Source organism: Drosophila takahashii, chromosome 3R (assembly GCF_030179915.1).
Source record: "Drosophila takahashii strain IR98-3 E-12201 chromosome 3R, DtakHiC1v2, whole genome shotgun sequence".
Taxonomy (NCBI): Eukaryota; Metazoa; Arthropoda; class Insecta; order Diptera; family Drosophilidae; genus Drosophila; species Drosophila takahashii.
This window is the reverse complement of record NC_091681.1, coordinates 31,552,502-31,572,693: the sequence shown is the minus strand read 5'-3', so window position 1 is coordinate 31,572,693 and position 20,192 is coordinate 31,552,502. Positions and strand designations below refer to the sequence as shown.

The window sequence follows — 20,192 nt, the reverse complement described above, 5'->3', positions numbered from 1 at the left end:
TCTACCGCTTTTTGATAAGGAACCGAAATATAAGCTTTAATCAGCAATCTGTATACATTCTCTTTTATTTAATCAACTTGCATTTCTTTTAAAAGCATTTAAAACACTTCTTATAATTATGGCTCAACATTTTGTATACATTTCATTTATTTATTTATTTGTGATACTTTTGCAGTTGCGGGGCTGATAACTTGACCTTTCCTGGAATATTTCTTGCCATCGACTCTTCCTTTATACTTTTCAGTAAGTCCTTCTCACGAGTATTGCAGCCTTTTTCCTTGGCAAAGATGTTGAGAGCTAGTTTCGCAGCCTTTCCTCTTTTACCCGTTCCTGGGGTGAGCTTTACTTTGAATCTATGAAAAGAAATTAATAAATTAAATAAAAATGTATTTTCAACTTATTAAAAACTTTAAATGAAGAATAGAAATTTTAACAGTCTTTAAAAAACTCTAAAAATATTTAAGTAAATATTAATGATAAACTAGAACATACTTGTAATTTTGCAAAGCCTGATAGGGAGCCACTACTGGAATTGCGAAGAGCAACTCATCTCCCTCGTGGGGTTGTCCAGTCAGACTGTTAAGTATATCCACATCCCCAGCGGCGGGCACATCATCGGCATCATCCAATTCCACGGGGTTTTTGGGAGCTGCACTTTTTTCTTGCTTTACAAACTCTTTTATGGCCACACTCTTCTCCACCACTTTGTCGGCAGTTGCCTGGGGCTTCTCCTTGCCGGAAGATTTCAGAATCATCATACGAATCTCACGCTCCTCATCATCTTGATCCTTGTATTTCTGTTTCATTTTCTTCAGCTTTCCCTTCTGACCTCTCTTGACCTGCGATGGATTTTTGGGCTCAGTGGTTGCAGGAGCGACTTCCTGCTTGGCAGCTTCCTTTGCTCGTGCCTTGTCTTCCTTGGTCTTCTTGGCACTAACTTGCTTTTTCCGACTTGGACCAGCCAAAATAATGGTCGTTTCCTCATCTACTGGTTTACTGGGAAGTTTTTCGACAACTTTTTCTTCTGTCTCTTCAGTCGGCTCGTTCTCTGGATTTAAGGAGTTGGATCTGACTGTTATGCGACCAGTATCGTGTTCAATTTTAACTTCCGTATTGGGAAAAGCAGTGATCTCGGTATTGGAACTTGGTTCCGTTGCATTTGCAGTAGGGTCCTGTTCATTATCTTCTCCTTCGGACAAAAGATCGTGTTCAACTTCGGTTTCTTTGACATTTTGATCTATCTGATCGTCGTCTAAGGTCCTCACTTTACGTTCTCCCAAATGGGCTTCTATAAAACTGTCCTCCAACTTGAAAAGTAAACTTAGACCCATGGTCAAGTGGCAGGAAGGTAGGAAGTTCTTCTTTCCTCTGATCATAAAACTACCAGTTGCCAAATACTCTCCAGTTGGTGCGGTTTTACTGACTTGATCGCTGTTCACCCAATAGGAATTCGTCACCACCTTCGCATCCCAGGCAACACTGTATGATATAGCCATAGATCCAGCTTCCAGCAGCGTTTTTGGAGGTATTTCTTCGCCAGTGGGATTCTGTATAATTACACTCGAGGCACCTTGAATCTCGGCATGCACATAAATGTCTTTCGGACGCATGTATCTGAAATATATTTATTTATGGATTAGATATCTCTATCATTAATTTAAAGCTCTACTAACCTTTTAACGATAAGCTCGTTTTGCTGCGCATCTCTTCCTCCGATAACCAAGTAATTCTCAGAGCTTATAAACCAGTAAAACTTTTCAAACCAGAAGACTTTCCGTGCCTTTACTATATTAGAAATAGTTCTAACTTCCTTGAGCGTTTGCTGTGTTTTGCGCTCCGCAGATTTAAGCGCCTTTTGGGAAGCATCCACCGTTTTCTTTTCCTTCTGAGCAGCCGAACGTTTCATGTCGTAATAGCGACGGGCGTTGGCCCAAGCGGATAGAGCTAAATCGACATCCACAACGGTAACCTCCGGCGTCTTAAGTTCCTCGTCTTCATAGTTATCATAGGGATCGCTGAGTGCAAGCGATATATGATTAGTTTCCAGCTTAAGCTGCTTTATGCAACTGGCTACAGGATCGCCGTTTGCCTGGGCCTCCTTGACCAGCTCATGGATATCCGGCCAGGACAATTGACTGGCGACAGCCGACTGAACGGCCCGAATTGCATTATCCACCAGACTTTGATTGGACGTTATGAGCTCTGCCTTCTTTCTGTCCACATCCTGGACTTTGGTTAACTCCTCTAGACGCTTGGCGTGATCGTTTTTAACATTGGACAGCTTCTTCAATGCCTCACGCTCCTGATGCAGCGTTTTCATGTCAATTTTCTGTGATTCTTGCGTTGAGTAAAATTCATCGGCAGCTTCCATAAAAGACTCAAATGTGGCCTTTTCAAAGTTTTGAAATTGAGCAAAGGGGTAGGGATGAAATTCGATGTTTCTGAAGAAAAATTCCACTTTTCCGCTCTCCGCGGGTTTCTCCTCTTTCACCTGGATAATGTAGCCTTTGGTTTTGCCACTGTTTCCCTCGAGAATAAGATCATGAGCGCACTGGAAGATTGAATAGAGTGATTGTATCATTTCTTGATTAATTATTATTACTAAGTACCAACCTTGACAGCTTTTCTAAGAGTGGGCAGGTCATTAACCATATCGAATGGCTTCTGATCCAGTTTGGCATTCTGCTGCTTCTTACGCTGCTTTTTGCCACCTTTATCGGGCTTTTCCTCCGCTTCGGGATTTTCCTCGGCTCCTTCTTTCTTTATCACGAGATTATCCAAGCCGTGGGATAGAAGGATATGCTCTATAACCGCCGGACCGCAGTCCAGATTGGGCGTCAGGATCTGTCGCAAGTAATCGCCATTCCTGGCATTTTCCAGCAGTTTATCCAGCGCATCCGGCTGCAGTTCGTCCGTGGCCTTTTTGGCCCGTTCCACGGGATATTTCTCGCGCATGGCGAAGCGCAGATTCTCGCCCTCCGTGTGGGGACGCAGGATATATAACGTAGTCAATTCATAATCGGTCAGGATCACATTACCGCGATCGTAGAGCTCCAAGATGACATGATAAGCAGCATCGCCGGTGCCAAACTGAAAGTCCACAATACGATCGCCGCCCAGTTGTTGGATCTTCTCCAGGCGCTTGTTCTTCAGATGCTTCCTCAGCTTCATGCTGAACCCGGATGGTGCCATATTCTTGGGCCATTCGAAGCGGGTGGTGTGGAATCGAGTGCCGGATTCCATCAGCAGGGTGACCTTCTCCACCGCACCGGTTCCCTGCATCCGAAAGAGATAGGTCTTGTTGTCGACGTCATAGATCTGATTCACTCGCCAGCCGACCAGCCTGGAATATAATTTATTGTTATCTCAAAATCTGAATATCCTGTTTACTACATACTTTTGCAGTTCGGCCACTCCGCAGATTATATCAAAAGTATTGAAACGTGTCTTCATGGTTCCAGATCAAAAGTTAACAATGTCAACACGGAAAACGAAAAAAATGGGATTTATCTAACTAGCTAACTTATCATTAAATATTCACAAGTTCGCTATATATAATATATAGGTAAAAACCTTAAAGGAAACGGAATAAAAACAATTTTATTCCCTGGCGAAATTAAATATCGGTGAAATAGTGATGGATAAAGTTTGCATAGAATATATCGATTATTTGCTGATGCATTCCGGTGATTGTGGTTTTTAAAATTTTATATATTTTACCAAGTCGAGAAACAAAATTAATTGGTTTTAAGCTGTTAAATCTTGTTCAATTATTTTAAATAATAATAAAATTGTTTTATGTTTTATTTTAGTCAGCTGTGTTCCATATTCCATTTCGTTCCATTATCGAAACAGGCAATTGCTTTGTCATCTCCAATCTAGCTATTTTTTAGCTTTTTCTAGAGCTGCCTTTCCCCTTTGTCATCTCCAATCTTCATTTGTAAATATGAGTACTGTTGTCAACGTGCACGTGCTGTTCTTTGCCAAATCCCGGGAATTAGCCAATACCAACCGCTCGAAAGTGGATGTGCCCAGCGAAATTACTGCCTCCGAACTGCTGGACCAACTGGTTGCCAGATTTGGCCTGACCTCGATTCGGGACAACCTGATTTTGGCCCACAACGAATCGTACATCGAGAACCTGAGCGAGAGGATTCTGTTCAAGGAGGGCGACGAACTGGCCATCATTCCGCCCCTCAGTGGAGGCTAACGACTGCGCCATGGATCACGTTAAGCTAGTTAATGACCCCATCGACATTGCCCATATCCATCAATTGCTGGCCGACGAAGGCTGCGGAGCTTCATCCGTTTTTGTGGGCACAACGCGCGATAATTTTCAGGGCAAAAAGGTGGGTTTGCTATCTGAATTAGGTAGCCTTATAGATTAATTTGTACTTTTCGACACACAGGTGGTGTCATTGGCGTACGAGGCCTACGATAACATGGCCCTCAAGGAAATGAATAAAATCTGCTCAGATCTTCGATCAAAATGGCCCGAACTAAAGCACATAGTCATATATCATCGATTGGGAACTGTGCCCGTTTGCGAGGCCAGCGTAGTTATAGCCGCCTCATCGCCCCACCGATCCGAGGCCCTAGAATCAGTATCCTATGCAATAGATCAGCTTAAGGCCTTAGTTCCCATTTGGAAGAAGGAAATCTACGAGGGCGATCACAACAGCGAGTGGAAGGAGAACAAGGAGTCCTTCAGGCCCAGTAAGATCCTATAAATAACCAAACATGACATGTATTTCCATTATTTTTGTACACTTGTAAATACAATAAAATTGCAGAGAAATCTTTGGGTGCCTTCAACTACGCAGCTTGCCCCTGCAAAGTCGAGGAGTCACATGACGTTCCGCGTACTCTGGTGCAAATTAGAGTTAATGACGCCGAGTTAGCCAAGCGGCTAGAGTGTTTTGTCAACAGAAAACGCGACGAAATCAACTCACAAAACGTAATTGACTTCAAATCGTCTTTCGTTGAGTCAGACAAAGATTTAAGCGACTCCTGCGCTCGCACGCAGAGCACTATTATAAAGCAGGAGCAGTCGAATTGTCATTTAAAAGGTGGGTAAACAATTCTCAGCTACTCCCAATTAAAGCCACTCTATTCTACAAACATATCATATAGTTCGACGGGTAAACAATCGCTGTGGTCCCCAGCAAATGGAGTTGCGGCCCAATTACGAACTCGAGCTGAATAAACTAATGGGATCGCGTGACGGCCAAAGTGACCCATCCAAGGAAATGAGAAAATCGCTGCCCAATTCCCGTCTACAGGCAATTGAATCGTACATGGGCTTGAGTACCGATAACGAGGAGAACATTTTCAGTAGAATTAAAAAGGTGGAAAATAGAATGCTGCAGCTGGAGTCCATTTCCCCAGAGTATAGACACTTTGTAGGTTTATATTATAGCCATTCCGTTTTAGTTCTATAATTATTCAATGTATATTTATTCCAGACGAATCTGGAGCCGCAATCCATGGAACCCCCGCCGCCCAAAAAGATCAGAAAGAAATCATATTCTGCCCACGAATTAGGCGTGTTCATTGAAAAGCTTAAGAATAAATGATTACTACCATATAATTATTTTTCCTTGGTTTATAAATGAAGTAAATTTATTTCAACATTCCAACTATTTGTAATAGTTATTATAAATGCGTAAATGATGAGAGTGAAAAAATTCAAAAATTTTTTTTTGTTTACAACTAAGGAATATGGATAAGCGTGGCTGATTTGTTTCTGTTTGTTAGTCGTCGGTCGTCAAGCTTCATATATTACGCCCGAAAATCTAAATGGTTATTCGTTAACCGAAAGGAGCAGCTTACTAATTATGTAATACGTGAAATTGTTAAACCTTATTGTTGTTGCTGTTTTGTCAGCTCCTAGCACAGAGTGGGGAATTGAGCTTCATCGTCGACCTTCAGGGGCTTCTGGGCGGAGCGGCGTTTCTCCCCGAATCTGTTGTTGTTGTTCTCCTGTCTGTTTTCATAGCCGTTGCTGGGTCGCGGACCACGGAAGCCCTCGCCACGCGGTCCGTCGTTGCGGAAGCCGCCCTCTCCACGAGGTCCTTCGTTGCGGTAGCCACCCTCTCCACGAGGTCCTTCGTTGCGAGGTCCATCCTGGCGATAGCCACCCTCTCCACGGGGGAAGCCACCTTCTCCACGCGGCCCGTCATTGCGGTAGCCTCCCTCACGCGGTCCACCTGGTCCGCCAGGACGAGGACCCTTGCGGAAACCGCCCTTGCGACCATCATTGAAGTTGAACTGAATGTCCACGATGCGCTGCAGGCGGCCCACTCGCTGGGGATACAGCGAGGGATCGTACTCCAGCTCGTCCTCGCTGTTGCTCTCCTTCTTCTTGCTCAGCACCACCATCTTCTTCCACTCCGCATTGTCGGCAGCTCCCTCGCCGGCCTTGCGCAAGTTGTAGTTGGGCTTGGCGCGCTGATCCCGCAGAGCCTTCCACTCGTCGAGGGTCATCAGCTTGGACTCGTCCTCCTCGGCGGGCACAGCGGGATCGGCCGACTGCTCGTTGGCCGAGTCCTCCTTTTCCGCCTGCGGAGACGACTCGCCGCCGGCGGTCTTCAGGTCCTCGATGTCCTGCTTCGGGGAACCCCAGTTGTGGGCACCGCCTCCCTCGCGCTTGTCAATTGACTTGACGCCTGTGGGTAAAAAAATATAAGATCAATATGTGGTTTAAGAAGGAAAAGGATAGAAATCCTTTAAAACTGTCAAATGTTTTAGCATTTATCAATCGAAATTACAGATGATTAATTTTTTTTATGCTGTCATATTTTACTCATTAGAAATTGAAATTGATTTTAGTATTAGTATAATTTAGCCATTAAATGTGTTTACAAAATTAGGCGTCAAGTCAATGGGTAAAAATATGGATCAATATGAGATTTAATACGATAAAGGATGAAAAATCTTTTAAAACTGTCAAATGTCAAAACTATTAAAATGACAGATGATTTTTTTTATGGAATATGTTAAATCATATATTACTTATTAGAAATTTAAATTAATTTCAAGTATAAAAAAAATTATTGTAATTTAGCCATAAAATGTGTTTACAGAGTTAAAGTAGAGATAAATATGAAGTTTAATAAGAGAAAGGATAGAAATCCTTTAAAACTGTCAAATGTTTTAGCATTTATCAATCAAAATGACAGATTTTTAATTTTTTTTATACAAAATGCCAAGTCATATTTTACTGATTAGAAATTGATTTTAAAAATAATTGTAATTTAGCCATAAAATGTGTTTACCAAATAGACCTCGTGCCTTAGTTTCAGACAATAAAAAGAAGTTGATTTATAAATATTAACCAACACGTTTTGAAAAATGTAATAATTTTTTTTGTTGTAACTCCAATGCGAACTGAATTGATAAACGCATAGGCTCGAAAATCACGTGAGAAATATGTGCTGTAGTAAGCGATATGTAATCTTGTTGCCAAGGCTTCGAGTTCTCTGCTACTCTATAAATATTTTTTTTCTGCAGCATGCGTTTTCCTTTCGAGAATTTTCGACTCGAAAAGAGTAAACACCGCGAGAACAAAGAACTGAATCTGAATCAAAATCTTTGGCTTTATAATTACCGGTTTTATCGGATCCCGACTGGCGATCGAACTCGCGCTTTCCGAACTTCTCGCCGCCGGTGCGGGCGCGTGGTGGCCCCCTGTTATCACGATTGTTGAATTGACGCTGGGGCAGCTCGTTGCCGAATTCCCCGGACGATTCCTTGTTTCCGTAGCGCTGGTTGTTGTAGTTGTTGTTGTTGTTGTTGAAGCGGCCCTGGTTGTCCCTCTGTCCATTTGTGGCTGCGTTCCTGGGGCGACCCGAATCTCCGCCAGCAGAGGGCGCCAGTTTGCCGCCGCCTGGCTTCACCGGACTCGCGTTCTTGGCCGCCGGATTCGAGCTATTAACCTTGCGGGCCGACGCCACCGGCTTGTTCTCCTTCTCCTGCTTGCTCTTGGCCACCTTCGGCTGTTCCGGTTTCTTCGCCGGCGCCGCCACTACGGCGGCAGCGGGAATCTGTGGCTGGGCAGGCGCGGAGGAGTCATCGTCGTCCATGAACAACAGTTCGTAGCGGTTCTTGGCTGAATTGTCCATGATGTAAAATGTCTGCGGGGATTACAAGGGAACCAGATTTGGGGATTACTTTGGTTTTCGTTGGCAGCCTGTTTTGCTCGTCAACTTATTGGCACATGGCCGGCCGGGTGCTCAGACTATGTGATAATCGGTTAAAATTGCGAAAACGCGGAGCAAAATTACCTCGCCGGAAACGAAAGTGAAGGGAGAAACATCGATGAGCGGGGGTCTCAAGGATGCATCGATGGATTCGCTGGTATCGATTGCTTGCCTATCGATGGCTGCCGGATGCGATAAATACTAAACAATTTGTATTTAACCAATTAAAATATTTTAATATAAATTACTGTAAAAGTATTTGAAAAACATAATATTCGACTAAACAAATTATAATTATGGAATAATCTTAAAATATTATTTAAGCACAAATTAATGTTCCAGTCAATCTACATATTTGGGATTTGAAATGAAAAAACTTTTGTTACTGATACCTACAATTTAAAAATACACAAAACATTTATTTTTAATTTAAACCACTTTAACATAAATTAAACAGATACCAGAATTATAATAATATAAAGTCACTCAACGGTATTAAATACCACCAAAGATCGGGACGACATAAACTTATGAAAACTAAATTTATTTCACGAAAACTGTATTTTTAACTAATAATGCAATTAGTAATTATTAAAGTAACACCAAAAAAGATCAAAAACACAAAGGAAAAACCTTAAACATCGCACAAAAATATCGGTATATTAAATATTAGGCGATATATCGATGTGGCCCCCAGGTGTCTTTCACCCCTAGCAGTCGGCCCATTACCAAACCGAGAATAACTTTTGGGCCCGTAGAGACAAATGTGACATTTGTTTCTTTGATGCGTTGCCATCGAAATTCTCTGTCCTCTTCGGCCTGATGCAAGTAATAAATTCAAGTAAAGGCAAATTGTCCCCGTAAGCGAAAGCTAGTCCATCGTGAATTGTGGCCATTGCGCAGCGAACCGCGTGAGACGAGACCAAGGAAGCGAAGAAGGAAGAGGAGAGAGGGATCTCGAGCACCCAGGAAAATCCCCATCCCACATCCACCACATCCACGGGCCCCCAGTATTATTCGCAAGTGGTAGCAGGGCCGCGTTTGCGTTTCGCCGGTGAGTCCTAAATAAGACCTAAGTGCGATCCATACATATCTGTCCCATATCCATAAGTTATTCATAAGGCCAAGTCTGAGTGCGTGTTGTGTCGAGCTGGTTGGTTTCCTCGCTTCCTCATGTGAACGCGGGACATGCATAAACAAAAAAATCAATATCGCTCGCCTGCTATATGCAGTTTTTCCTCTTCTTTTTTTTGGAGCTCGGGGTTTTACGGTTCTCTGTATGGATTTTGCCTTGACCTCTTCAATTGCGCGGAACTGCCTTTGCCTTTTGCGGCAATATAAATATTTCACCCCCAAAATGGTTGAGCCAAAAAACAAACAAGTAATTGCTTTAAAAAAAACCTGGTAAAAAATGTCGTGATGTCATTTTTTGTCGGCCTTTTTTGGACTTCAGTCGCATGGAAATCGACTGTATTACTATAATCGGGTCAGCCAATGGGGCTCCTTTCGGTTTTATGCACATGTCGGCCCTTCGTTTCTATCAAAACTTTTTTCGGGGGTTGTTCGACCCCTGCCCATAGATAATGTCTGGCCTAACGAGTATTTTTACACCCTCAAGGGGTAATTTTCCAAAATGTAGTATATCCAAAAAAAGAGAAACAAGTGATATACGATTTTTACTCTGTGTTAGTAAAAATCTAAAAGAGATCTTGAAATTTCAAGCAGTAAAACTGCTTTTTATGCACATAAAAATCCGATATACATATGTATTTTCGGCTACTCAGCAAAAAAAAATGCAAAAGTTCCGCAAAATTGATTTGGAAGGAGTTGTCACAGTGTCTGCATTTTAAATCTCTGTATGTAGAAATTCTGTGTGCCTAAGCTTATATATTTTTTAAGGATTATTCTGATAGTTTTGTGAAATTTCAATATTTTTACGGCCGTTTTCTTGTTGGGATGGTAAACGAAAAGAAGTTTCTAAAACCTCCTTTAAATTTACCATGCGAACGATAAAACTGAACGTTAAAATAAGAGATCTATAAAAAAAAGTTCAAGACCATAAATGGTATATGGTATTTGTTTAACAATTTTCTGTCGATTTAATTTCACCGTGACTTGAAAGATTACATCCGAAAGAAATTAAAATAAAAATATTTTGTTTAATTCCTACTGAACATTTTTATTTGCCATAATTTTGTAAGTCCTATGGGAAGAGTTAGCCTAAAGTTTTAGTCATCAGCCAGAATTTCCGAGTGTGAGCGTAACATAATATAATTTGCGTATTTTATTATGTGTATAACCGGAAAATTTTATAATTTTCGCTATGCTTGATTTCAGTTTTTGTCAAAGTGGGATAAACACACAAACAAAATCGGCGAAAATAACATTGAATGTTTTTTTCTGAAACATCGGAAACATTCCGATTTTCTTTGCTCTCAGCAAAGTAGTAAAATTCTCAAAGTGTTTTTAAAAGTTAAAAAATAACTTTTCCATGGTATAACTGATTTACGAGTAAGGTGAGCACTGACCTAAAAGTATATAATATTGGTTAAAAGCTCATATTTGGCTTCGTCCAGCCACACCTATAATTACAAAATAATGTGTTTCTTAAACTCAATATTCTTTTTTTTACAATGCTTCAATTAAATCGAATGCTTCACATAACCGAATTACGCATCTGCTGGTCCATTGTATTCTAATAAATTTAACTTGTTTAGATTTAGTACTCTGATGCTAGCTCATAACTTTAGCGCCTTTATTAGACGTCGGACTATATATGAGAAAAAATTTTAAACATCTGTTTTCCAGAGATCCTTGACTGGTTACATTTTTTTTTTTTTTAATAAAACAACAATTGGATTAAGCTTATCATAAATTATGAATTGAAGCCTACAATACCAAAGAAGTGTTACCGGAAATCGGACGTTACAAAAAAAATATTACATATAATTCAACGTCTAATTTAAATGCCTAAATACTGTATCAAAAATGTTGTGGCGGTTGAAACGTTCACCTTGAATTTCCACGACTTTTTGATTCTTGTGTACATTATTTTTGGCAATCCAATTAGTCCTAGACAAACAAGTTATTTAAATAAATCTGTTGTTTCCCCTTAGTTTAAGAGATTTAGAATTTAAGAACTGTTTTTAGATTAATAGAAGAACTGATTAGTATTATAAGAGTAATTTTTGGTTATTACTTGTTAAAATTTGATATAAAATCATTTTTTCCTTCAATTTTATAGCATCGCAATATCTGAAATCAAAACCAAAATCAAATTTGTACCGGTTGGTACTCATAATCAAAGCGAAATAAAACTTACTTCTCTGCGAGCCACATGCACATTAATTGATGTTTAAAGGTATTACAAACACAAGATGAATACCAAAAACATGCAAAACAAACCCATGGATGGGGGAAAATTTCTAGAGATGTTGTCAACAATATCATTGGAAGAAATACTAAAATTTGAGTTTCGTCGCAACACAACAAGCAAATGGGTATTATTGATAAGTCCTCAGGATCAGAAGTATACTTGTAATATTTGCCGTGTTGTCCAGTTTGGCGGCAAAAATTTGTTCAGCCACCTTAGTGGTAAAAAACATAACTCGGTTATGGTAGCTGAACAACAATTGCAAATAAGAATCAGACCAGCTGGTGGTCCACAGAAAGCGGTTCCAGAGCCCTTTAAAAAAGGACCGAACCCCACGAATAACAAAAACAGTTCTTCCCCGGTTGTAAAAAATACCCCTGCTTCCAACAAAAATGTTCAAAACAAAAATAATGCCAATACTAATGCTGCCGGCAAGCAGACAGCTGGAAACTCAGCTGTAAAAGCTCAACCCGTTCAGAAGAAAATTTCAGCTATTGGCGTAAACGCACAAAAAATTGCCAGCCCGAATTCGGGAAATAATTCACCCATTCAAAAGAATATTTCAGCAAATAATCAAAACAATCAAAATAATATTGCAGGAAATAATACGTCCACTCAAAATAATATTGCAGGAAATAATACATCCACTCAAAATAATATTGCAGGAAATAATACACCCACACAAAAGAAAATTGCAGGGAATAATGCACCCGTTCAAAAGAATATTCCAGTTATTGGTGCGAACGCACAGAAAAAACCCAATGCAAACGCGGCAAATAATCAAGCAAAGAAACCGGTTGCCAACCCAGCTAACCCTGGGATTAAAAAGGGACCTCAGCCTACAGCACAAAGCACAGCGGGTCCTTCGAACATTTCAAAGAACTTAGGAAGTCCTGCACCCAAACCCATTGGGAGCAATACCAATTCTCAGCCGAAACCTACTGTCAAAACTACACCTAATTCACAGTCCCCAGCAAAAATTCAGACCCAAGCACAAACACCCGCTCAAAGACAATTACAACCCCAAGCGAAGCCACAGCCGAACAAAACTGTGCAGAATGCTAGACCCAATAATCCAAATATTGTCAAGAATCCGCTGGCCACTAAAATAACTTGTGTTCCGCTTGCCAAGCTAATCAGCTCCAATCCAGAACCCCCCGAGCCTGATGAGGATGTCATAATTATCGATGAACAATCTAAAGAGGTTCCCAGCCAACCAAAAGAGGTTGCCAACAAACCAAAAGAGTTTCCCCAAAAACCAAAAGAGGCCCCCAAACAATCAAAGGAGGCTCCGAAACAAGCGGCAACTCAGAAAAATCCCATTCCCATTCAAACATCCAAACCGAATGCTTCGACTGTTCGTCCTAATATGCATAAGGTAATAACCCCTTCATATGCTGTCCCAAAGGATTACGCACCAGCTAGATACACTGGCGGCACATTTGAGTCTAGAAGTCCAAATGATGTAATGGGTCTCGTTGGCGTAGAGTACGTCTTAAAGATTGTAAGGAACTTGGCCGATAAAAGCGCCAGATACCAATGCTGCTTATGCGAGATCACCGCTGATGAGCAGTCGATGCACAACCATTTGCTGGGCTACAACCACCGTTTAAAGTATTTCGACAAGCATTTCCCCACTGCAATGCGTCAGTACCGTCAGTATGTCTCTCAGGTTCCAGAAAGCGAAGTGTGCAAGATAATGATGCCCGTTTTTGATAAGCTTGCAACGGCGATTGAAACCCATCACGGCCGCAAAACTGCCCATCTGTGCTATGAACATGTTTATGCCAAAGATCGCCAGGCGTTGTTCTCGCAGGTGTACAATAGAAAGCATTCATCCGAAAAGGTGGGTCCGTCGTTCACCCACGTCGTTGATGCCAAAGAGGTTGACGAATTGATTGAAAAGGCCAGGAACAACGTTCAGCCCATGATGAACATGGAAAATCCGAACCCATATTTCGTTCCGCCATATGTAGCTCAGGGTCCGCCCAATTATATGCGCTACCAGAATGTGCCACCAAAAAATACATCACATACTGTTGATGACGAAACGCACAAGCGGATGGTTGAGAACTTCCTCAGGGACACCAGACAAAGTTCAGGCGACGTCCAGAAGTCTCGAAACCCGAAACGCAACCGTTCCAGATCCAATTCGCCGGATCAGAGGAAGAGAGTCGCCTCGAAGAGGACTTGGAATGTGGAGCGCAGGTCGGTGTCTCCCTTGCGCGATGGGGACATTTGGCAGGCCTACCGGCACATGGTTAACCTCAAGGTGCGTGAGCTAAACGATTCCTTTGACACCTACAAAGCCGACCCGGAACAGCATCCGAATTATCAGACCGAGTGGCAAATGTTTTGGAAGCGCCGCAAGGATGAACTTACACTGGCTGGCATCAATCATCGTTCGTATAATTTCCAAAACGAATGGATTCATTTCTTTAATGCCCGTATCGAGGAACTGTACAATCAAGATATTGAAAATATCAAAATAAAATGCCGCGAACGGTTGTGCTTGCCAATGACCAATGACGAATTGAGCAACGAAAAGTATCACGTTCATTTGCCCAAAAATTCAGAGACAAATATGAGTACTGCGGAACCCAACAAGGGGCCTCAGAAAATGCCCATGGATGTGGATCCTCCGATTGTGGAGCCACCGAATGTTATTCACGTGCTTCGCCTGTTGACGGCTTTGGAAAATTACCTCGGTAGTTTAGGTCCTTTCATCACTGAAATGCTAGTGAAAGCCCTGCAAACGCAGAAGATTTATCCTGAAAAAGTGCATACTTTAATTTTAACAGCTGAAAATTGTGCCATCTTGGAAACGGTTAAGGAAAAGTTTACGGGTCTCTTGATCTCCCAAATTTATGATCCCGCTAAGGAACGGGCCTTGAAAAAAGCCATTAGTGACACCGAACTTCTGCTTCAAGAGGCCAGTAAATATAACCATCCTAAAGAAAGCGCTCAGCGGGCCGAAAAACCAAATTTGCCGATGGCTAACCAAAATACGATTAGTCCCGATAAACCATTGGATAAAACCCAGCTTGCCGCAAAGCTGGCTTCTTCTCTGGTGTCCCAAGGCAAAACATCTATTAACCGGGAAGAACTTCAGAAAATACTTCAAGTTTATACGATGATTGAGCAGAAGAAACGCCAGGACATACCGTCTACCAGCTCGGTGAATTCTGTGCCCAGCTCTTCCGGTAACTTGATTCCAAACTCAAATAACAATGGCAACTTGTTGACACAACATCCAACTAGAAATCTAAACTTTGCAAGCAATGCAGGCAGCACCAACAACCCGACCAGTATGTACAGTACTGGTCAAAACTACTCCGGAAATGTGGCTCGCTTTAACAACCAACCAAACACTAACATACCTAACACCTTAACCTCAAACGCGTATCCGACTGATCGTGGATATGGCGGATCAGGCGGATCCGGCGGATTTCAAAGCAATCAATTTGGCACTGGAACTCCGGCGATGAATCCAAGCAGCGTTTTGCGAAACGACTTGACTACGTCGTCGCTATTCAACTTCAACACCAATTTGAACCCATCTTACAACAACCTCAACCGGAGGAACCCTAATTTTTAATTAAAAGCTATTAGAATTAAACACAACACTTACATGGAATCCTTATTAATGTAATCGCATCACTTTCAAATCAGCTACATTCATTGAATATTTGTACAACATTTGACCGATGTAATGTAAATAAATCGATTTTATAATTGAAATCATTTGTTCTTAATTATAGTAATAAAAGGAGGAAGTTTAAAGATAGTACATTTTATAAATAAAAATACTTGTCTTAAATATAAAAAAATGTTTTTTTAAAACCATTTTAATACTATTGATCAAACACAGGAAATAATTTTTCTTACTAACTTTTTTTTGTATACTTTTGTGAAAATAAAATAAATATTATTTTGTATAATTGGCAACCATCTAAATGTTACACTTACCTTGAAGCCAGATTAAACATTTTTGTAAATCATACATCCAGTTAAATGGGAAAGATGATATGGGAGAACTGTTTGTCTGGCTATTAGGTATTTTAGATTAAAGAAATAGATCTGTAAGCAAATACGTACAGCGCATGGATTTTCTTCTGCCAGCATATAAAATAACGCTAATGGATCTTGCAACAGAAAATTCTAGTTTGAAGGAAAATTTACTTATCTGCATGGAAAACTGATGAAAAACATTGAGACTGATGACTGTCCCCATTTAAGGTACTTAGAAGTTAGTCACCTTCCTTCCCCATTTCATATCATAATGGCTTACATGTTCGTCGCTGGAAATTAATCAGCCACAACAACTGCGAATCGCTGGAAAACCGCCTGTCCTTTTTCTTACGGCAAAAAGCTTTCGATCTATAATATTCATTTTTAGATCAGCCTTTCTTGAAAACGGCGAAACCCTTTGCAATTGGGTACTCTCCGCTGAAAAAGGTACGCATGAAATCAAAAGTAGTTACAAAACACGAACAAATCGAACTGAAAAGTCAACCATAATTATAATTTAATTTTGAATAATTTTTTGAATTTTTAATGAATTTTTTAATCAACTTAAAATCCTAGATTATTTATGCAAATTTGTAATTGAATTCAACAAATTTGAATTTATCTTTTTAAGTATGATATACTTAAAATTGGACTTAGTATGAATTAAACGTAACATTTAGGTTTCTTGTCTTTTTGTAATGTCTGTTCTTTTCTTATGCATTATCAAATCAATGAAAATAAATCTTCATTGTTAAGTTTGATTTATTTCGAAGATATTATTTCGACGTGCAATTAAGGGAGGTAATGGTATGTTTATATTCCATGTGTCCGTTCGCTAGACTCAGATTAGTTTATAAACAATTTTTTTTTAACTTTTGATGTGTTGAATCCAGAAGCAAAGATATAATAAAGAGAATTACTCCTGTTAAAACTGTTAAATAAAATATTAACCTATTTGTACATATTCTACCATTTCAGGAATCGTTATGCCGTCTTCATTGTGTGAAGCGCTCACAAATTCTTCGTAAGTTTTAAAAATTGTTTATTAGAAACTAATAAACTAATAAATTACACAAAGAAGTTTTAAATTTTCTAATTATCTCTTTTTTCTAATTTTTTGGCTTGTATTGTAGAATCAATTTTGAATATCAAAAAGAAGATGATTGGATTACGAGTGGAAAGCTGGGTTCCCGCGAAGCAGTTTTGGTTTTTAAGACGAATATTCTTAATCCAAAGATCCGCAAGACGTTATCTGAGAAGTCCTCTGCACAAGCGTTATCTGAGTCAAAGGATAATGTAGAAGAGCCCGTTCTAAGTCAAACGAAAGCGGAGCAAAAAGAACCCACTTCTTCAGAACCAAGTAGTAAGGAAGCTCTAAGCAGTTCGACGCAGCAAAAGATTTATTTATTGAAAACCCCGCAACAATGTGATAAATCGGATAAATTAACTTTTTCTAGCCCTTTTAAGAAGATACTTAACCGATATTCCTCGAGTGATACGTCCATTTCCAGTGAAGGTGAAGAGCCTGCACATAGTAGAGAATGCAAATCGCGTGTACTTAAGACCAGTCAACATACCATTAATCTTAACTTAGATGCAGATTTATCGAAGGAAAGTGGATACGAGTCCACAGCACCTGCCAAATCAATTTCAAATACTGAAGTAAGCGAAGAAGATCCGGAGGTGACAAGCGAAGATGACGACGAATATGGTGTTAACATGCCTGCCTTTAAGCTAAAGATTACCTACAAATTCCATCAGACGGAAACCAAGTTGCTGAGAAAACTGTTCAATGTCCATGGCCTTACAGAAATTCAGGGTGAAAATAATAACTTTAATTTGCTCTGGACTGGTGTTCATATGAAACTAGATATTGTGAGAAATCTTGCGCCGTATCAGAGAGTTAATCACTTTCCAAGGTAATTTGAATTCTTCTACATGCTTATTGAACTCTTGAATTAATTTATTATTTTAATACACAGATCCTATGAGATGACCCGCAAGGACAGGCTTTATAAGAACATAGAACGCATGCAGCATCTTCGGGGAATGAAGCATTTCGATATTGTGCCACAAACCTTTGTACTGCCCATAGAATCCCGAGATTTAGTTGTAGCACATAACAAGCATCGCGGACCATGGATAGTAAAACCAGCGGCATCCAGTCGGGGAAGGGGAATATTCATTGTGAATTCGGTAAATATAAAAAGGAGTTCACTAATTTCATATCCTTAATTAAATGCTTTTATTTTCAGCCCGATCAAATACCCCAGGATGAACAGGCTGTAGTATCGAAGTACATTGTGGATCCGCTGTGCATTGATGGTCACAAATGTGATTTGAGGGTGTACGTCCTAGTCACGTCCTTCGACCCCCTTATTATTTACCTATTCGAAGAGGGCATAGTGCGGTTGGCCACAGTCAAGTACGACAGACATGCGGATAATTTGTGGAACCCATGCATGCACCTCTGCAATTACAGCATTAACAAGTACCATTCTGATTACATCAGGAGCTCCGATGCTCAGGATGAGGATGTAGGCCATAAGTGGACGTTGTCCGCTCTTTTAAGGCACCTGAAACTCCAGAGTTGTGATACACGCCAGCTAATGCTGAATATAGAAGATTTAATTATTAAGGCGGTGCTAGCCTGTGCTCAGTCCATTATTTCGGCCTGCAGAATGTTCGTGCCCAACGGCAATAACTGCTTTGAGCTGTATGGATTTGATATATTAATAGACAATGCACTGAAGCCATGGCTGCTGGAAGTCAATCTATCGCCGTCAATGGGTGTGGATAGTCCTTTGGACACAAAGGTGAAATCCTGCCTAATGGCCGACCTATTGACGTGCGTGGGCATCCCGGCCTATAGTCCCGAAATGAGATCTCACTACGACCAGAAATGGTCACGATTCCGCAGTTCAAGCTGCCAACGGCAGGCAACCTTTCCCGGTGTCTCGCAAAAGACAAAGAAATCGAAGAAAAAGGGAGCCCCCATTAGTGTAAGTCTAACTGGCGAGGAGCAGCGCATTTTGCGCAATGCACGCCTACAGTATTCTCGCCGCGGTGGATTCGTACGCATCTTTCCTACGGACGATTCAATGCAGCGATATGGTAATTTCCTCGACTCTGCCAATGGCATTCCAATTTCCACGCCGACCGTACAAAGTCAGACATTCCAAACGCCGATTGTGCAGCACAACTACAACCAGATGCTTCACCAAAATCTATACTGCAAGGATGGCCGGCAAAAGCAGGACGATAATTCGGAGGCCGATCGAATTTGGCAATACGAAAGAGCCCTGGAAACGGATTCGGAAATTCCGTTTGTCAAGAAGCCGGCGGTGGAGAAGTGCGAGGAGGAGGGCAGGAGGTTGCGGAAGGTGATGCTTAAGAAAATTTCCAATGGATCGGAACTTACGCCGTTTCAGGCACGACAGACTTTCAGTATATATTTGGAATCGGTTCTGCGGCGTCTGACCGAAGATCCGAAGGACAATCACGAGAAAATAATACTCAAGTTCTTGAACAAATTCGGTGGGTCTGTGAAGCCGCCGGTGATTTTCCGGAATATGCAAACCCTCAAGGTGGCCAGCAAGGCGCGATCGGCAATGGTGGCGAAGCTACTGGGCGACTTCCTAGAGAATTACAAGCGAGACACGGAGGCCTATGTGGACTCTTTCGATCACTTCGGAATGATACCGTCCAGTGCCTACAACCAGTTCTTAATGCACGCCCAGGAGTCCGATTTGGAGGCAGTGCTGACGCTGCACACCAATGTTACCGGGATCATGCCCTTCCTGTACAACCGCTGTGGTCTGTCGGTGCCACCCACTCCCCCGATTCCGTCGGGCCTCCATGGCTTTCTGAGAGCCCTCCCCTCCATGGTCAACCCCTCCGGCATGGCCAGGGAGCTCAGCAAGTACGATGGCTACTTTAAGAGCTACGACAAGGAGAAGATATTTCTATGAGGCCGCACATCGCTGGGAGATCTTTAACTATATTAGCTAATTTGTCAAGCTTTTGTCCAGTCATCCTATTTGTAGTAAGTCTAATTATTTTTGTATTCAAATTTTCGCATTAAGGCAGAGGCTTAAACAAATAAATATTTATCGAGAAAACAACGATTACTTAATGTAATTTTTGAAACGCTTTATTACAAAACGAGATAGCTTTTATATATTTAAAACAAGGTCAAATTTTTCTGCCTACACAACTCATAGCTTTAAAAAACAAATATACTTTCTACGCCAAAGATATAAATGAAATCGATACTTCGAAAATAAATGTGAAATGCACAAAACAATATAACGGTATTTGGTCTTTAAGATTTATTTAAATGGTTTGGGTTGCAGTTAAGATTTTCAGATAGTTTTTGTGTTTAAAACTATAATGGTGCGAAAAACTCCCAACAGGTGGCGATGAAAAGACTGCTGTTCTTATAATAATAACTTTTTATTTTAATATATTTAAGAGTTCTTCCGAAAAGATTTAAGAACTAAATATAATCTTTCATAAAATATCCTTTATGTTTGTAACGTTGTAGTGAATTTGAATTTTTTTACAGCATTTCATTTTGGCAACATTTAGTAGGTACTAAGGTGAAA

At 40.8% G+C, this 20,192-nt stretch overlaps 6 protein-coding genes and 1 long non-coding RNA gene across 7 annotated transcripts; 5 read left to right on the top strand and 2 right to left on the bottom strand.

Annotated features, from left to right (window-relative positions):
• Window positions 1-47: 47 nt before the first annotated feature.
• Window positions 48-3,640, bottom strand: Clbn (Nuclear export mediator factor NEMF homolog Clbn). The gene is made up of 5 exons (XM_017149823.3): window positions 3,398-3,640; window positions 2,614-3,343; window positions 1,674-2,551; window positions 493-1,614; window positions 48-353 (listed from the first exon to the last, which is right to left on the bottom strand). Exons 1-5 carry the CDS (start codon window positions 3,451-3,453, stop codon window positions 155-157), a joined length of 2,985 nt encoding a protein of 994 aa, XP_017005312.2. The 5' UTR covers window positions 3,454-3,640; the 3' UTR covers window positions 48-154.
• Window positions 3,641-3,946: 306 nt separating this feature from the next.
• On the top strand, window positions 3,947-4,210 carry Mocs2A (Molybdenum cofactor synthesis 2A). Its single transcript, XM_017149806.2, has one exon. The coding sequence runs from the start codon at window positions 3,947-3,949 to the stop codon at window positions 4,208-4,210; it is 264 nt and encodes an 87-aa protein (XP_017005295.2).
• A 7-nt stretch (window positions 4,211-4,217) lies between these two features.
• Mocs2B (Molybdenum cofactor synthesis 2B) lies at window positions 4,218-6,375 on the top strand. Its single transcript, XM_017149805.3, has 5 exons — window positions 4,218-4,349; window positions 4,410-4,716; window positions 4,794-5,069; window positions 5,134-5,402; window positions 5,466-6,375. The coding sequence occupies exons 1-5, from the start codon at window positions 4,221-4,223 to the stop codon at window positions 5,574-5,576; spliced, it is 1,092 nt and encodes a 363-aa protein (XP_017005294.2). The 5' UTR covers window positions 4,218-4,220; the 3' UTR covers window positions 5,577-6,375.
• On the bottom strand, window positions 5,591-8,279 carry vig2. Its single transcript, XM_044395637.2, has 2 exons — window positions 7,610-8,279; window positions 5,591-6,668 (listed from the first exon to the last, which is right to left on the bottom strand). Exons 1-2 carry the CDS (start codon window positions 8,121-8,123, stop codon window positions 5,890-5,892), a joined length of 1,293 nt encoding a protein of 430 aa, XP_044251572.1. The 5' UTR covers window positions 8,124-8,279; the 3' UTR covers window positions 5,591-5,889.
• LOC138913295 (uncharacterized) lies at window positions 7,331-8,269 on the top strand. The gene is made up of 2 exons (XR_011418975.1): window positions 7,331-7,452; window positions 7,513-8,269. It is a non-coding gene; the product is annotated as an uncharacterized lncRNA (long non-coding RNA).
• An 832-nt stretch (window positions 8,280-9,111) lies between the features above and the next one.
• On the top strand, window positions 9,112-15,315 carry LOC108062913 (uncharacterized). Its single transcript, XM_017149776.3, has 2 exons — window positions 9,112-9,255; window positions 11,446-15,315. Exon 2 carries the CDS (start codon window positions 11,579-11,581, stop codon window positions 15,170-15,172), a length of 3,594 nt encoding a protein of 1,197 aa, XP_017005265.2. The 5' UTR covers window positions 9,112-9,255; window positions 11,446-11,578; the 3' UTR covers window positions 15,173-15,315.
• On the top strand, window positions 9,119-19,709 carry TTLL5 (Tubulin tyrosine ligase-like 5). The gene is made up of 5 exons (XM_017149777.3): window positions 9,119-9,255; window positions 16,564-16,609; window positions 16,719-17,504; window positions 17,568-17,781; window positions 17,841-19,709. Exons 2-5 carry the CDS (start codon window positions 16,572-16,574, stop codon window positions 19,554-19,556), a joined length of 2,754 nt encoding a protein of 917 aa, XP_017005266.2. The 5' UTR covers window positions 9,119-9,255; window positions 16,564-16,571; the 3' UTR covers window positions 19,557-19,709.
• Window positions 19,710-20,192: the final 483 nt, after the last annotated feature.

Coding starts and splice junctions, on each gene's coding strand:
- Mocs2A (XM_017149806.2), top strand. CDS start 3,947: ATGAGTACTGTTGTCAACGTGCACGTGCTGTTCTTTGCCAAATCCCGG.
- Clbn (XM_017149823.3), bottom strand. CDS start 3,453: ATGAAGACACGTTTCAATACTTTTGATATAATCTGCGGAGTGGCCGAA. Junction 3,344..3,397: donor GGAGTGGCCGAACTGCAAAA/GTATGTAGTAAA, acceptor ATTATATTCCAG/GCTGGTCGGCTGGCGAGTGA. Junction 1,615..1,673: donor AACGAGCTTATCGTTAAAAG/GTTAGTAGAGCT, acceptor AATATATTTCAG/ATACATGCGTCCGAAAGACA.
- LOC108062913 (XM_017149776.3), top strand. CDS start 11,579: ATGAATACCAAAAACATGCAAAACAAACCCATGGATGGGGGAAAATTT.
- Mocs2B (XM_017149805.3), top strand. CDS start 4,221: ATGGATCACGTTAAGCTAGTTAATGACCCCATCGACATTGCCCATATC. Junction 4,350..4,409: donor ATAATTTTCAGGGCAAAAAG/GTGGGTTTGCTA, acceptor TTCGACACACAG/GTGGTGTCATTGGCGTACGA. Junction 5,403..5,465: donor CCCCAGAGTATAGACACTTT/GTAGGTTTATAT, acceptor TATTTATTCCAG/ACGAATCTGGAGCCGCAATC.
- TTLL5 (XM_017149777.3), top strand. CDS start 16,572: ATGCCGTCTTCATTGTGTGAAGCGCTCACAAATTCTTC. Junction 17,505..17,567: donor AGAGTTAATCACTTTCCAAG/GTAATTTGAATT, acceptor TTTAATACACAG/ATCCTATGAGATGACCCGCA. Junction 17,782..17,840: donor GAATATTCATTGTGAATTCG/GTAAATATAAAA, acceptor TTTTATTTTCAG/CCCGATCAAATACCCCAGGA.
- vig2 (XM_044395637.2), bottom strand. CDS start 8,123: ATGGACAATTCAGCCAAGAACCGCTACGAACTGTTGTTCATGGACGAC. Junction 6,669..7,609: donor GTCGGGATCCGATAAAACCG/GTAATTATAAAG, acceptor TTTTACCCACAG/GCGTCAAGTCAATTGACAAG.